This window comes from Sylvia atricapilla, chromosome 15, assembly GCF_009819655.1.
Source record: "Sylvia atricapilla isolate bSylAtr1 chromosome 15, bSylAtr1.pri, whole genome shotgun sequence".
In the NCBI taxonomy this organism is placed as follows: domain Eukaryota; kingdom Metazoa; phylum Chordata; class Aves; order Passeriformes; family Sylviidae; genus Sylvia; species Sylvia atricapilla.
The window spans coordinates 7580982-7597500 of record NC_089154.1 but is presented as its reverse complement, the minus strand read 5'-3'; the positions used below and the strand labels follow the sequence as shown (position 1 = coordinate 7597500).

The following is a 16519-nucleotide window of genomic DNA, read 5'->3' as shown; positions in this document are numbered from 1 at the left end:
ACTCCCATTCTCTGCTTCCATCTGCTAAGAACACCCTTCTGCAGGCTGGTTCCTGCCCTCTGCACAGGCAGCCCTGCAGGGATCCAGGACAAACCCAGGGCTGGGGAGGGCTGGGGCTGTACCTGGGGGCCAGTTAACACTGCTAGAGCCATTAGGCGATTTGGCACGGGGCCAGCCGTCCCCAATGGATCCGGGAGGACTGGCTGGTGAATTACTGCTGTTCATAAAGTCGTAAGGGACAAACGGAGAATCTTCCAGCCTAAAACCACTTGAAATAGCACCTGGGAAAAAAAAAGAAAAAGTAGCAGTCAAATATTTTTCATGGCTGGTTTTTATATCTCTGTATAAATATATATAAAATCATGCCCTTGTAAATCATTCGTGAAATATATAGCAGCACATTGTCCTCTTGTGTGCCGAGTAATATTGGAGATCATACAGGAGTGTGTAACTCAAAATGAAATATGTCTGAGTAATTCAGGAGAAAGCTAAGAATAATCTCCCATGAAATCCCTTCACTAACACAGTACATATTTTCAAAGTAACATGTATTCAGCTGAAAGTATTGATTTCAGAAGGTAAGAGCATTCTGTGGGACTCCACTTGACTAAAGGGGTTCTGCGGTGCAGAGCTCGTGAAAGAAACAGCTACAACATGTGAAGGATCTTTAGCTACTGCAAAGCTCTGTAGATTCTATTCCCATTCTTGGGAGGCAAAAAATTATTTTAAAAAATCCTTGGAGACAGAGCAAGGAACGGTTTAAAAGTTATCACACAGCAAAGTCAGTTTGCTGCAGTTCTGAGGGGATTCCATGAGATACAGAAATTCCTAGGTCTGGTCAGAAAACATCTCTTACAGGTAAAGCAACACCACCACTGCCTGTGGCAACAGTGGGGTGGGTTCAGCAGGGCAGCTGCAGGGAATGGCCACCACAAGAGGCAGCTCAGAGCAGCAGAGCAGCTGATGCACCTAAAAATACCCTGACAATCTGAGACCGAAAACAGTAACAGGAGACTGGGGACATTTACAACTATCTTTAGACACAGAATCTTGGTCTATAGACTCAAATTTTAACTGGATGAGATTTCAAGCAACTGAAACAGCTGAAATGTCATATGAATCTTGATTACTGGAATAAAACATGAAGTAACCAAGTTCACCTTCTCTAAAACTAAGGACAGCAATGGTTCCAAGAAAAGCCCTTCAAAGCTCTCCCCAATTTTAGAATGCAAACATAGACATTCATAACTAAAACCTGTCAGCAAAAATGTCAGCCATGCCCAGAATGTGGTAAATCCCCCAAAATCACCTTAGGACAGAAGGGTGGTGGGAGAGAAAACCTGAAAACCAAGCTTTTTATAAAAATATATGAAGCATTCCACTGGAGATTAAGGTAAAGCTAGCAGCAACAGTCACACTTACAGAAAAGTCTGGTTAAAAAATGAATTCTGTAGAATGTTTCTACTAATCTCATCACAAGATCATTCTGTGAGCACAGTCAGCAGAGCCGTGGCTGCTGTGGTAGACAAGCAGCAAGTTGGCCCAGACAACACAACACAAACTGTGACAGACACAGTGACACAGGAGTGATAACCACAGCCCAAACTCTGCAAACCTCCCAGGCTGATGTGCCACAAGCTGAACATACCATGTTTGCTGGAGTTTTGATCTAAGGATGTGTTCATAGAAATGCTGTCGACTGTAGTCCATTTCCTCAGCCGAGATTGTGGCTCTTTAATACTGCTCATATCCAGGTTTACATTCAAGTTTGAGTTCATTCCTGGAAGCACACACAGCTTATGAGATACAGACCAAACCTCTCCTTCTGCTCATTGCCACTGCTGTCCCAGAAAGCACTGAAGAGCACATTACCATGGTTATGACATGCTTCCAAGTCTCTGGTTCTGAGGAACATTCTAGCACTTAAACCAGGGAACTCTCTGCACACAGAAGCTAAGCTGAGCAATGCAAAGCACTCCCAAGTTTTCAGCTCATGTCCTCATGCAAAAATGTCAGTGGAAGAAGACATTAGGAAGTTAAGAGAAACTAAAATGTAAATATCTAAAATGTGGGGCAAACAGAACTAGTCTTGACCTGCTGTAGCTGTGGTCTCTACTTCCAGATGTTTCTCTGCCAGAGAATCAAGACAATGCCAACCCAAATCAACTCAAATACCTAGGAGAACTAGTTCTTCTGGGTTTGGACAACTTGCCCACATTTTTGACCTTGCTCCTAAGTGGACATTCACAGCTATAAAGAAACTGGTTTATTTTTTGAGGGGTTTTTGTTTGTTTTTCTTAAAGGCATGAGCAAGAGTTGGTGCCAGAAAAGCCTCCCCCTGAAAAGCCTCCCAAAAAGTGCTTGGAACAGGATAGACTTTTAAGAAATATAACAACTAGCAATAGCTCAAACAGAAAAAAAGGGAATGTCCAACTGCTCCTGTTTCTGACACCTCCCTCTGGCATTTTGCTGTTGTCAGAGCAGTAACTCTGCACCACAGTAACCTTCCTTCTACCTTTGGGGAAGCTACAGAGACTAGAGCTCTGAGAGAAGAGTTAGAAAGACCCCAGGCTGGCAGAGGGGCACATCTGTGACCAGGCCACTGCCAGCCCCCAGCAAGGCACAGCTCTGTCACAGCTCTGTCTGGGAGATGTGTGGGCTGAGTGATGGATACCAGCCCCTGGACATAATGCATAATTTAAACACTCTTCCCAGAAGTAATTTTTCATATCCTACCATAGAAGACTTTATAATACTTGTATCAGTTATACTATTATAGTACACCCAATATTAGTTATTAGTTATATCAGTTATAATCACTATTTGCCAGATTAAGGTTGTTTTTATTAACATAAATAACTAATTCTATAATAAATTGGGATGTGACTGCAGAACTGGCCAGGGAGAGAAAAGGATGCTCTGGCCCCCAATCTCTACTTTGGGTGAGTATCTAGTGAATGCTGACAAATTCCTTCCCCAGAATGGGAACAGGACCTCCTTGCTTCCCTTGCTGGGTCTCCTGACACTGTTCTGAGAATGCAGAGAGAACAACAAACCTACAGACAGCGGGGCAAAGTGAGCTCCCTCTCACACAACTACACCACCACACTGTGCAGTGATACCAGCTTTCCTCTGGACTCAATTCTTCACCACAAGGGGAAGAAATTCCAGGAATATCCTTTTCCTACCCTTAAGCCTTTATGTGAGGGCTGAGTGTGGCTCTGTGGGCTTGCATCACTGTACAGAGGGACCACAAACAATTCCTGTGTATCCAGTGGCAGACTCCTGAGGGAGCTCAAAGCAGCCTTACACATACTGCAGGCTCCTGAGACATGGCCATGATTCCTGTGAGAAAGCAGCTGTGCAGCAGTATAAAACAATTCCAGCTCAAGAATAAAACACAAAGGAGCCTGATCTGGGCAGGATGCAATCCCTCAGCACAGAGTTTGGGGAGAAAGTGAAATATGCCTTTCCTTAAAACTAACACAGTGTCTCCAACAGCTAAAAAACTTCCTTTGTATGCCTTGCCCTTTGAATGAAAGCAGAATTGGACATTGATGCCAACCATCACCAGCAGCTCTGATGCAGCAGCCTGGACTTGGGGCTGGCCACAAGCCACCCCCAGTGTGGCACTGTCCCTGTCACTCTGCAAGCACAGGGACCTCAGCTGCACGTCCAGGAAAAAAACTTCTCTGCAGAGGCCAATGAGAATGCAATCAGCCCAACAGAAACGACCCAGTTAGAATAAAAGGGAAGAAAAGCAAAAATGAAGGGGAGGAAAGAAATGGGGGTAAGGAACAGAGGTAAATGGTAAACAGTTGTAGTAAGCTAGCATTAAAAAGGGACCTAAAGTAAGAAGAAAATATACAAGCCTGGAATTTCTGAAGTAGAAATTGGACAGAAGCCTGAAAATGTAGGGAGAAAGAAACAGGAGATGTTTGTATTTATAAATGTTCAGACATTTTGCCTAATGAGACAACAATTCTTTAAAAATGCAAAGCCAAAAGCTTTCCTTCCTGGACAAAACAACTAACAGGCAAAGTGACAGCTTGCTCTACCTTTGCAATTCCAGAGCCATTGAAAGCATTTTTGAAATCCCAAGAAATGTGTCTACATCAAAAGTATCTACATATTCTTCGCATGAAATCTACTTCTTAAAGTCCTTTAGCTCCAGGAATCAGGACTTTTTATCACCCTGAGGATCCAGGGGACAAAAGGAGCACTAAAAGGAGCCTGTCATTCCTCAGGACTGTAAAGTATTCTGCACTGAGACAGGGACACTCACTGGGAATAAGTGTACTTGGGGAAAAGTTAAGTGGTGAACAAGGGTAACCCTACATAGAGTTACAACTTTCACTAAAATGGGAAGTACTGACAGGGTTACAGTCATTTTCCAGGAGGAGGCAAGGGGAAAAGCAGAGCTGTGTGTCACACAAACACTGGCTGACTGCAGGGCACCCACCTATGGGGAAGCTGCTGAATGCATTGATTGGTGACGGCCCTTTCTGCAGCTCAGGAGTAGTGTGGGGGATGACATTCTCAAGGAAGGACTTCATGGAGGGCTGATGGAGTGACTGCTGTTGAGAGGGTGGAGTTTGCTGCTTCATTAACAGGTTTGGATCAAGCTGACGGGACTGTTGCATCATCTGTTGCTGCATACTAAGAGATCGACCCTTAAAACAAACAGAGCAGTTACAACATCAATGAGCAAAAGCTTTTCCATGTTTTGAGAAAGAGAATGAAACGCACCTTTGTACCCTGTGTGTCCTGCACAGCCAAACCCCAGCACCCAGTCCCTCCTTTAAAGCCTGTCTCTGTCCACCCCTGCACACTTCAGTACGAGTCACAGCAAGAAATGCAGCTCAGGAGGAAAAGCAGTCCTCAGGAGGGTTTGGGAAGAGGAAATGAAGAAGTTTCTTTACCTGCTGCTCCTGCTGCTGCCGACCCCCAGAAGGCACACTCCTCTGAGGCTGCGCCTTCTGCTGCTGAGCCAACAGCCGCTGCGAGACACGGGTCAGGGGGTTAGAACACCACAGTGACACCAAATAGTCACCCCTTCACACCCCACAGCCAGCAACCAGCTTGGCTAGCTTACCTGTAACTGGGAGATCTGAGAAAGCTGGTTTAACTGGGACAGTTGATTCAACATGGCTACCTGTTGTGGGCCAAAAAGTGGGCTCAGGCCACCGCTGTTTGGTGCATACTTCAGTAATGATACTGGAACCTGCAACACACACCAGGGCCAAAGGTGATGGGTTTACTTAGTCCAGGGTGTGTAGAATGCTATAACCTTTGGTCAACAGAGGCCTGGTTTCATCAAGCCAAATGTGCTCCCAAATACTTACAGAATAAATATCAGCAACACCAACAAACTAGGAACAATTTTCTGAAGCAGCATTTAGATAGTTTATACACAGAGTGTTTTCTGTATCACTTACCTGAGGGGATAGTAATGGAGGAGGCACTTGAGCACGTGGATTAGGCTGAGATGAATTAAGAGGTTGTGCTGGAGGCTGCTGCATGCTCCTGGGCTGTGCTGCTATATTCCCAACACCAAACACACTGGGATTGCCATTCTGGGGAAAGGATGGGCAGTCAGTGAAAACAAACCTCCTCTGCTGCTTCTCCCACCCCACACATTTCAATTACAAGTTAAACAGGTATCAATCACACAAGCAGCTACAACGTTATATCAAAAGGCATTAAATGCTGTCAAGTAACACGCCAAGGATATGCACACAGCCTTACCTGTCTAACAGAATTCAAGCTTTGCATACCCAGCCCTGCTAGGGAGCCCAGGGCTTGGTTAGGTAGTGCATTATTTGAAGGGGGAAGCTTCATGTTTTGATTGGACATAAACTGCATGTTTTGGGACTCGTCTGCTACAATGCCATCCTGATGGGACAGACAAACCGAGGCGCAACAACCAGCCAGCAAGCAAGCAGAAGGGAGAAACCATTGCAGGAGCAGAAGGGAAGAGTCACAGGACAGTCCAGCACCAGCAGGAAATAGGCAGAAAACAAAAGAGATCAGGTTAGTCATTGGCACCACGAAGGGCTACAGAAAGTGCTCAGTACTATGTATCAGTGAGTTAAAAAGAACAGATCTATGGTCTGGATTAACCAGCCAGCCCTCAGTGCCCCCTGCAGCACTGCAGAGAGCTCAGCAGCACACAGGTCACTGCAGAGCTCAGCAGTGCCCAGTGAGATGCCCACTGACCTTATCGAAGTAAGGACCGCGATCCATGGAAGACTCTTTGGGAATTTGGGGACGAGCACTGGGGCCCTTTCCAACCACACGATTGTAATCTCCCACGCCCAGGCCGTGCTTGTCCATGTCCATCCTCTTGTCCTGCAGTAACCCTGGGGGCACAGAGGGGCAGCTGAGCACCCCCAGCCCCTCAGACACACCAACACCTGCCCGTGCCTGGGGGAGCTGACCTGACACTGCCCTCGGGCACGACACTCACAAAACAAACATCACTTTAGCTTGGGACTCACTGAAAAGGGAAAAGAAACCCCATGTACCAATGGCTACAGACAACTGAGGCATGGAATCAGCACCAACAGATTTTGCAAGGCTTTGCAAAAATATTACCCTCAGCTTTCTCTTAAAACCAAGAATGTACAATTATTTAAACTTGAAATATTTAAATATCAGGGCTTGCTATTAATACTGAAATCTAAAACTCTGTGAACAATTCCTTTACCCAAAAGACTGTGAGCCCCAAAGTGAAAATACCCAATTTTGTAGTGGAATAACGAGAGAGTAACTACACTAAAAACTACAATGCTGCAATTAGATTTAGTTAAATGTTCTATCATCACAGTATAGTGTTATTAAAGCATTATGAATTATACTATCTTTTATTTGTTAAAGAAATCGTAACAGTGAATGGAATCAAATAAACTATAAATGCTCTTATGTCATTTTACACTCAGGTTTAAACATTTCCAAAATTATCGTTCAGTATTAATTTAGTTCTTAGAACAGAACACTTGTTTCCAAGAATGAACCCAATGAGCCAGTGTGGGATTTGGTATGCTTCTGTTTATACTCAGTGGAGGTGCCCCGAGGGCAATCAAGATATTTATATTATGAGAAACAAACCCACCACGCCCTGAAAACATTCTCTCAACATTCTGTCAGTTTAACATATATAAATATGAATAAGCTTAGTTTGACACATGGCCAATATTCCTATAGCAACCAGGTGATTCAGTGTGCAGCATTACTCACACACACAAATACTTTTCTTTACAAGGACATTCCTTTTCTTTAGGGAAATACATACTTAACTACATATAGCTACATATACACTATATATAATCTTAAAAGTGTCATTTACAGAAGGATATAAGGTAAAAGAGTATGGAAGGAAAAGCAATAAAGCCCAGATCAGTTCTTACCTCCAGACATGTCCATCTTATTGCTCTGTATGGTTTCTTCTGGTGATTCTCTCTGGAGTTAGAATAAATCACAATTATTTATTAGTAATATTTTTTAAGATAAAAGAAAGAGATTCCTGCACACTATTACAACTCAAAACTGCAAGAAAGAAAAATCAAGATAATCAGATGCTATTTAAAAGCATTTCCTCCCTTTAGTTGCTACCCAATCAAGAACAGGTTCTCTCACCAGAACTCCTATGTAAATGCAGTAAAGCATCAGGCTATGAGATGAATACCTGGGTAGTGGTTACAAAAGCACTTTTCATGAATAAAGAGGGGGTTTTTTTGTAATGAAAATGCACAGAAAAGGGATGGATGACAAGGGAGACAAATACAAGTAAAAAGAAAACCACAACAAAAATGAACTCTTGGCAACTGAACACTTCAATGTCCGTGCATTGTAACAAGCCCTGTGGAAAGGCAGCAAAGCCAGACAGAGACAAATACTTACTGAAAAACTGAGATTTGTGAATTGCTTAATGAATGGATTGATCCATGTTTCATCTTGCTTATTTCCACCTTTCATTATTCCCTTAAAAACAGAAAGGAATTCCTGTGATACAGAAACCCTACTTTAATTACATCACAAAGTGTCACAAATGAAATTTAAACTGTGCTGTGTAAGTGCAGTAATGCCTTCTGACTTGGCTTTCAGAAATGACAGCACACCTTGCCCCGAGCTGCTCCTCACCTTTGTGGGCATTTTTTTCATGTAGGGTGGCCAGTTTAACGATGGGTTAGCTTCTTGTGAGGAACTGCTGTTCCACATTCCAATCTCCACATCCTCCTCTTCCTCCCAGCTGGTCTGACGACTGCCAGTCAATGGCATATCATCTCCACACCAACTATCTTGCATAGATTTAGGCCCTGGAGGTGAAAACAACCCGGCAGTCAATATCTCAGCAGCAGCTTCACCAAACAGCTCGATGCCTGCTGCGAGGCAAAACCCCCTGAAAGACACGAAGCTACCACCTTCTCAAGCACCCTGAGAGCACTCACCAGGTTTATTTGGAGGCTGCTGCCCAAGAGAAGTGTTTCCCCAGCCAGAGGTGCCTCCTGCATCGCTGACAGGCTCTCCCCAGCTCGTACCAGTGTCCATGGGCTTACCCCACGCCGAGGTCCCGTTATCTACAGTAGTGGCTGGAGCAGAAGGCTCTCCCCAACCTTTGCAAAACAGGGAGAGTTATTTGCATCGTTTTGAACAGGATTTTAAAGCTACCTAAAGAGACTCAAGTGTTTTGCCTTTTCTATATCCTTAACAGACAGTAAAAAGCACGTGAGCACCTATTTCTGTTTTGTGTGAGGGTCATTGTTACAACTGCAAGCTGTTCCATTAATAAAAGTAATCACAAAAATATAAATTTCATATTTATAGAATTGCATTCTGATAATGCAAATTTCTAAGATATTAAGCTAAGGGCTGCTGTTACACATAAGTGACATCCATCTGGCACTTGAAAAATAGAAACAGCACAAAAAACTTCCTATATCCCATTAAGTTCCTCTCCAAAATCGTTATTCACTGCTCATGAAGCTACAAGACCAGAAAGTCTGATACCAAATTCTTATAAACCCACCAGCCTTCATTCTGTCCTGCAGAAGCTCAACATGTTTCCTTTTTTTTGAAAGCTCATTGCCAAAATTAAATTTTAGCTGGTTTAGAATCATTTAGGAAAACATTTCAATCTTCAGACACTATTTTAAGTATTTTCCTTGTGTTCCCACTCCCCAGAACTCAAGCAGAGCTGTTTAGCCCTTATTACTGCAGTTATTTAAAACCAGAGCAGATCTCCCAATCTGTAAAAAAACATCAGTGCTCTGTGACAATGGTGCTCATTTCCTTAATAAATAGAAACTGTACTTCATTGCCACTTTGCCCTTTCCACTTCGAAATTAAAATACCATTCTAAGAAGCAAGACTAAAAAAGTGCTTAATAATGAATAGGAAACACAAATTTGGGCAAAAGCCAGGCTTACCAGAACCCGAGCTGCTCTCCTTGCTAGACATGGCACTTGAAGACAGTAGCTGCGGATGTACCTGTGCTTGCTGGTCTGAACTGCTGCTACTGTTAGGGACATTTTTATTCCACATATTCACATTTTTGTAGTTGTACTTGCTTGGATCACCCCAAGCTGAAGTTCCATCATCAATCTCCATCTTGCGGCGTATGGATTCGGGGGATGGCTCCTCCCAGCCCGTGGGCTCTTCCTCCTTCGCCGGGGCTGGCATTGGCCCCCCCAGCCAGCCTGACCCCGGGGGTTTGTTCGTGGCAGACGGGGCTCCCCAAGAGCCAACATCTTGTTTGTTCCACTCAGGAGAGTTGACCGGCTTTGACGAGTCCCCCCACACTTGAGGCTGATTGGATTTCGGAGGGTCTCCCCAGCCCTGGCTCTGATTAGACTTGGCAGGCTCATCCCATCCTGAAGAGTTGTTTGGAGTTGCATTATTGCCTCCCCAAGTAACAGAATTTGATTTACCCGGCTCATTCCAACCAGACACCGACCTGTCGCTGCTGCTGCCTCCGGAGCTGGATTTCTTTGCCTCACCCCAGTGGTTACTTCTGGAGTTTTCACCCCAGCTATCACCAGCAGACACTGCCCAACCCTGGCTGGCCTTCTGTCCATCTCCCCATCCCTGCTTCATCTTCGGTGTGTCATTCCAGGATGACTTCTCCTCTTTGCCACTTCCCCATGATTGATTGCTCTTGACCATTACTGTAGCAGCAGAATCTTCTTCCCACCCCCCTTGGCTGTTTGACCCTTTGGAGTCTCCCCACCTTGTAGCAGACTTTGGATCTCCCCACCCCGATACAGATGAGGTATCGTTATTGTTAGGGTTAGGTCTATCCACACACCCCCCTGAGCTGGAAGTCTGTGTCACAGAGCCCCCCCAGGCCTCTGTCCCATTGTCAGTTTTTCTTTCACCCCTCGGTGATGTTTCAGTATCCCAGGCAGTGTTCTGTTTGATTGGAGTCTGTCCCCAACCAGAGTTGGAAAGGACACGTGGATCTAAGTCAGTTCTGTTCACTATGCTTTGGAGTAACGTGTGCTGGTCAACTTTCCTCCTCTCTCGGTTCTGGCCTTCCGTGGCTGCTCTGTCCTCATGGCACCCGGTGCTCTCTGAGCTCCCCTCGCTGTCCCCTGTACCTGTTTTGGCCCATGTGCTGTTCTGCTCAGCCAGCTGGGAGGCAGCAGAACTCTGGCTGTTGAGATCCTCCTCCTCAGTAGACTTCCATCCGTTTGTAAACTTCCTGCTGTTTCCATTCATACCTTCATTGGAATGCTGATTGCCGGGCAGCTTGCTCCATTCCCCGTTGGAAATGTTGGTGCCGGTGTTCTGTGCGGGGCTGCCCCATCCTCTCCTGCTCCCGCCGGCACTCGCACCGTTCCCGTTTCCCCACGGCATGTTCTGGGAGCTGACTGGCCCTGCCTCCCACACCCCTCCGCCTTTATTCCCGTTGATTTGAAAGTTAGTGCTGCCAGGCCCGCTGCCGCCCGGCTGCATTAGAGTTGCATTCACAGTGTCACCATTAGCTTGGCTGTTCGGGCCTGGACATTTGTCTCCAGAGTAACTAGAACCATAGGCACCCCAGGTAGTACCATAAGAGCCGCCAGTTTTGGCCTCACCGTTGCTCAGGTGAGAGATGGAAGTGCCGTTTGCCACTGGAGAGGCCTGAATCTGAGAATGATTCATTGTGCTCACGCGCCAGGCCCCGGGCCCTGCAGTGTTGGGCAGTTCGTTCATCTGCACCGAACCAGCAGAGTTTGGTAAACTAGAGGTCATAAAGTTAGTAGTGTTATTTGGTCCATTCATTTCAGTGTTAAGGTTTTGAGGTTGCCCACTGAATGAAACATTCCTTGTACCATTTACTTCAGAATCACAACTTTCCTGAAGGCTCCCCCAGGAACTGTGGGCTGAGGCACCCACTTTCGAGTTAATACTCTGGCTGTTGGCCATCTGACCTATGGTACTGCACTGAATGCTTGTGCCAGGACTCCCACTCCCCACCGACCCTTTCAGGGCATGTCCACTGTTCTCCAACACGGACCAGGCACCATGGTTGCCATTTGAATTCAAAGTGCTTGGATTTAACCCTCCATTTGATGAAGAGCTTATGGTGCCCCAAGCATTCATTCTATTGTTGCTACTTTCAGATTTGCTGTCAGGAGCATCCACAGAAACTTGACATGTGCTTATTATGGACCCGTGGGATAACCCCCACGGCCCATTAATACTTCCATTGCCCACATTATTGCTGTTGCTACCAACCACAAACTTATTCTGAGACCCATGTCCGATGCCATTGCGAATGCCATCGCCCTCTCCGCCCGCGCTCCCTGAAGCCATGATAACGAGGTTCCGCTCCGACCCGGAGCTGGAGGCAGAGTCAGTGTCCATACATTCTGAAGTCAGCTCGGGGTCACTGCCAGTGATTGATGGCCATGCTTCTTTGTCAGAGCCGTCTACGATAACTTTATCCCAGTTTGTGCTGGAGTCACTATTTGAAGAGACTGGTCCCCAGTGAGAATTTTCATAATGGGATCCTAGACCACTGTGGTTCAGATCTAAAATGAAGAAGGAAAGCCCAAGAGCATTATGAGGAGTTTAGTATTATTACTTCATTAAGCAGAAGAGGGGAAAAAAAAAAGTATAAAAGTATTAAGCCAGGAATTATTTTGCTTATTATTTTGCTTCTGTTAAAACTACAGTCATGGAAAGTGACAGAGAAAGCTCTAATACAGCTGCCCAAAGGGTGTCACGCACAACCCAGAACACCTCCTAGCATGCAGAGCTGCCCTCACAAAAACCTCAGAAAACTTTAGACTCCTAAAGGTCTTTTCCTTCCAGAGAAACATTTTTTAAAGAATACTCTATATCGCCATATACCAAGTATTTTCTAAAACACATATACATATTAAAAAACCACAATACTAAACAAAATCCAAAACCACACCGAAAGGCAGAAATTCCAAGAAGACATGGCCCTGGCCCAGCAGTACCAACTGCTGTGTGACAGCAGCCACAGAACACACACCTTCCCAGCCCTGTTACAGACATTGTACAAGAGTTCTCAGTGCAAGTTATTCAAGATCTTTTCTTTTCTACATCAACAGCTTGGCACAAAAAGCACAAGACCCATCTGAAGTTCTGCTTTCAGAATGCACTGACGCACAAGCCTATTTTTAATTAATTTTTAATCAATATCAATATTACTCATCCTACAGTGGAACAGAATTGAGTCCAAGGCCCTGGCTCCCAAAGCTGGAGCAGCATGGAGCAGGGATCACCCACTGCCTCTCAGCACCTGGCACTCGGCTGAGCTTCACCTGGTAACTCAACGTGAGAAACAAGGATAGTGGCTCAGCAGTTTGGAACAGGAGAAGTGGGAAAGGCCTATGGCAGGCAGACAGAGAGCACTGTGACACTGCCTGGCAGCTCCACAGTCCTGGAGAGCCACCACCATCCTCAGGAGAACGGGGATTCAGCTGAGCATACCCCAGAACCTGCCGATTCGTGTGGCAGTACAAGAACACCATCATGCCTGAGCAGCTGTCCAGCAAGCTTCAAGGTTTCAACTCTCACCCTGCTATTTTAAAAAACGACATTTAACCTGTACGAAGGGGCTGATCTAAGAGCTGTGTGCACTCTTGGGAGTGAGAGAACCAACGGCACAGAACAAGATCCTGATCATACCAACATCATCCCAGTAACAGCATCCCTTTTAAAAGCAACACAAAGGCACACAGATGGCAAACAGCCTGAATTCAGCACAGAAAGATACAGGTTAGGACTACAAGTCAGAGGGACATGGTAAAACAAACTCTAATTTGCACAGCAGCAGAACACATAAAGAAAGCTTGTATTTATTGAAATTCTGTTACCCTAATTGAGCTGTGACACAGTTTGTGCAGAGCCAATCCCCCAAGAGCACACAGTGATTAATTTCCACTCAGCTGATTTTCTCCCATTATACATGAAACTATTTAGACCAACAGTCTTTCTCCTGGACAGAAATGTGTTAGTGATGTCTAGTATGAGGCACTGCTCTGGAGCATTCCTACCTGAACCTCCCCAACTCCTCAACTTCAGAGACTAGGGATACAAACACTGAACAAGAAGATACTAGCTCTGACTTTTTTTATCTGACAGAGACCACAAAACACCCTCAAAACTGAAAAAATGACATGTGGCAACACACTGCATTTGGTGCACGGCACAAGGAGCCAGAACAGCCTACTCTTGCTTTTCTTCCCAAAACTATTTAAAGTTGCAACTGAACTTTTGCTGCTTAAATCCTTGACAAAAAAACATTTATACAAACTCAAGGGCCTTAAAATTCTGTCATCTGCTACAATTGCTTTCAGTAATTTTAAATTTAATGCTTTCCAGCCATGAGTTATCCTGCAGAAAACATTTGCAAAAAAACCTGTATGTATTTTTAAAAGCAGTTTGTCATCACATGGGCTAAAATAAACAGGATTGAGAAGTGGAAATTAAGAAATACCTGAATTTTGCACCCTCTGCCTCTTTGTCCTGCTCCAGCACACCTGGCACCCCCAGACTGTCAATACCATACCTTGCCAATCACTGCACCTTTGGGCCTTATGAACAAATGCTTTTAGCAAACAATCAAGATGTGATTTCCTCCACAGTGTGACATGTCTCTGATAGGAAGCACAAGCTTGCACAGATTATTCATTACCATAAAGAGGCAAGTCAGCATGGAAGTATAAATGTAAAAAAAACCCCAGTATTTTAATGCTAAGGTGACAAAAACTCCAAGTATGAATTCTGACTTAATTAGAAAATTAAAAATGTTAAACCAAATTAGTATGCAATGGCACAGAGAAAGTATACTGCAATCATTCACACACCCATGCCAATGAAAAGCGTAAGCCAATGAATAAAAATAATAATTTAAAAAATGAGACAAAATTGTGTGAAACACGTAACTACCACAAACACGTAGTGCAAAAGCAGGTGAGATGGAAGTAGCTAACCTGACTGGTTAGGGGAGTGGCTCACCAAGTCCCGAATGGGAGGCATGCCTACAAAAAAAAAAGCAAGAAAATCACAGAAGTGTTACTTCAGCAAATGAGAGAACAGTCCCCCAAAGTACTCACTGCTGTAAACCCAGTCCTTAGACCCCTTTTTTCAGGACAGGTTTTTATCAGAGCCAGCTCAGTCTCACTGAATGAAAAGTGAGACTTTCTCTCTCAGTCTGCTCTGAATTGCGTTCCTCCACACAGGGAGCAGAGACATGACAACAAACTCAGCCTGGGGATGTGAGAATTAGCAATTCTGCTGCTTTTATGACACATTTCCATTACGACCTACTTGTTACACATTTGGCATTTAATGAGCCAATTTAACATGTCCTTAAAAGTTTGATTTATACAAAAAAGAGGAAGAATTTAGAGTTAGTGAAACCAAAACTAGTTCATTTTGGACTGCACTAAGAAGTTGAGTGGTCAGCCCTGAAACTTCATCAAGTTCCTCTCCCCTCTCTGAATAGGACATTTGCTCCACCTCCAAATCAGTGCTCTGCTGCCTGACTGAGCAAACAGCAACATTTGAGTGTGGCCCAACGTTGATTTAACCTAAGCACGTGCGTAACAATCCATCATTTGCCCTCTCTCACATCCTCCTTCTGCCCTTTGCCACACAGGCACTGTACAGAATCAAACTTCATCTTTCAAACTCACAGATTTTACAGCTGGAGACCGTAACTGTTACAGTGAAGGCAACATTCCCCAACTCCAAATCCAACCTTCATCACCACTAACTGCAAATCCCAACTGCTCCCCTCTTCCCTGACTCCTCCAACAGCTGAGAACCACCCCCAGGTTACAGGAGGGACCTTTTGCTCCCAAAGGCTCTGGCTGGGACACAACTTTGTGGCTCTGCTGTGAGATGCACCAGGATAAAGGCAGATGGGAGGAATCCAAACTGGAGCCCTGCCAGGAGCCTGGTGGTGCTCTCCTGTTCTGCTCTGGCCACAGTTGTAAGCAATTACTGCTGGAAATATTTCAGCTCATGATATAAATCATTTCATCGTGGAACAACATTGGTTATTCCAAGGGGTTCCAGAGCAGAAGTGAGCAAACACCAGGGTAGCCATCAACCGTTCCCCTCATGTGAAGTTTGCACATGGGGCACTAAATGAAGGCAACTAAACTGGGTATGAAAGTGTCCTGATAAAGAGCTACTTAAGGAGAGTTCTTAAAATAACCACCTTGGCACTGGCCTGGATCTGTTCCAGAAACACTACAAGACATGAGCTTCATTTGTGTCTCTTTACTAAAACAATATGCCAAATGTCCTAAAAACAGCAGGAAAAAACCAGACTACAGTCCTATCCCTTCTTCAGCTTGACTTCTAGACAAAGCATGCTGATTTTCCAAACAGGACACAACTGTTCACACAAAACACAAGTAAAGAGATGGGTTATAGACAAGTGATATGATTGAAAAATTCTCCAATACCAGTGACTTAAAATCTTACTGTGCCCAGTGCAATTAGAGACTTGAAATTCAGCAGTATCTGCCTCCATTATCTGGCTTTTACAAAAACTGACCAAACCATTTAAACCACAGCTGGAATTGGGGAGAGATCCTTCCAGGAATTACACACAAACCCACAGCCATTCCCAATGCCAGCAATTCTGACTTCAACAACTGAAGCCACAGTTTTTCTTTTAGCCCTAAAATACAGATCAATCCCACATTGATTTAATCCCACTGTCCATGGGTATCCTGTCTATGCAAGCAACCTACAGATATGTCAAATTTAATGAGATTTTTTGATTCCAGCAGTAAAAAGGAGAGTATCTGGGTCTAGTGGTAGAGGCTGAAAGAGGAAGTAGGGAGAGTGAGTGAAACTGAGACAGGCAAATGACAAAAGAGCATTTCCTTTCAGATACAAAAGTGTCAGAAGACATTAGGTCCTGCTGGATGGGGCCTCCTCCACCTCACCAGCAACACATCAGACCAGAGCTTGAAACCAGGACAGAAATCCAGCACAAAAGAAAGAACTATTTGCCTTTCCGTTATCATCTTGTCTATGT

General features: G+C 44.7%; 1 protein-coding gene across 9 annotated transcripts in view; it reads right to left on the bottom strand.

Annotated features, from left to right (window-relative positions):
• TNRC6A (trinucleotide repeat containing adaptor 6A) overlaps positions 1-16519 on the bottom strand; it is a 56408-nt gene that overhangs the window by 5264 nt on the left and 34625 nt on the right. For 6 of the 9 annotated variants that reach the window (XM_066329969.1, XM_066329968.1, XM_066329964.1 and 3 more), the window contains 13 exons: positions 14454-14501; positions 9429-12017; positions 8451-8615; positions 8143-8318; positions 7903-7983; positions 7410-7461; positions 6220-6362; positions 5439-5576; positions 5096-5224; positions 4923-5000; positions 4463-4673; positions 1649-1780; positions 123-281 (listed from right to left, as the gene is read on the bottom strand). In XM_066329969.1, the coding sequence (XP_066186066.1) occupies positions 123-281; positions 1649-1780; positions 4463-4673; positions 4923-5000; positions 5096-5224; positions 5439-5576; positions 6220-6362; positions 7410-7461; positions 7903-7983; positions 8143-8318; positions 8451-8615; positions 9429-12017; positions 14454-14501 (4101 nt within the window). The remainder of the gene's footprint in view (positions 1-122; positions 282-1648; positions 1781-4462; positions 4674-4922; positions 5001-5095; positions 5225-5438; positions 5577-6219; positions 6363-7409; positions 7462-7902; positions 7984-8142; positions 8319-8450; positions 8616-9428; positions 12018-14453; positions 14502-16519) is intronic. The other 3 variants (XM_066329966.1, XM_066329970.1, XM_066329967.1) reach the window with 1 other exon arrangement.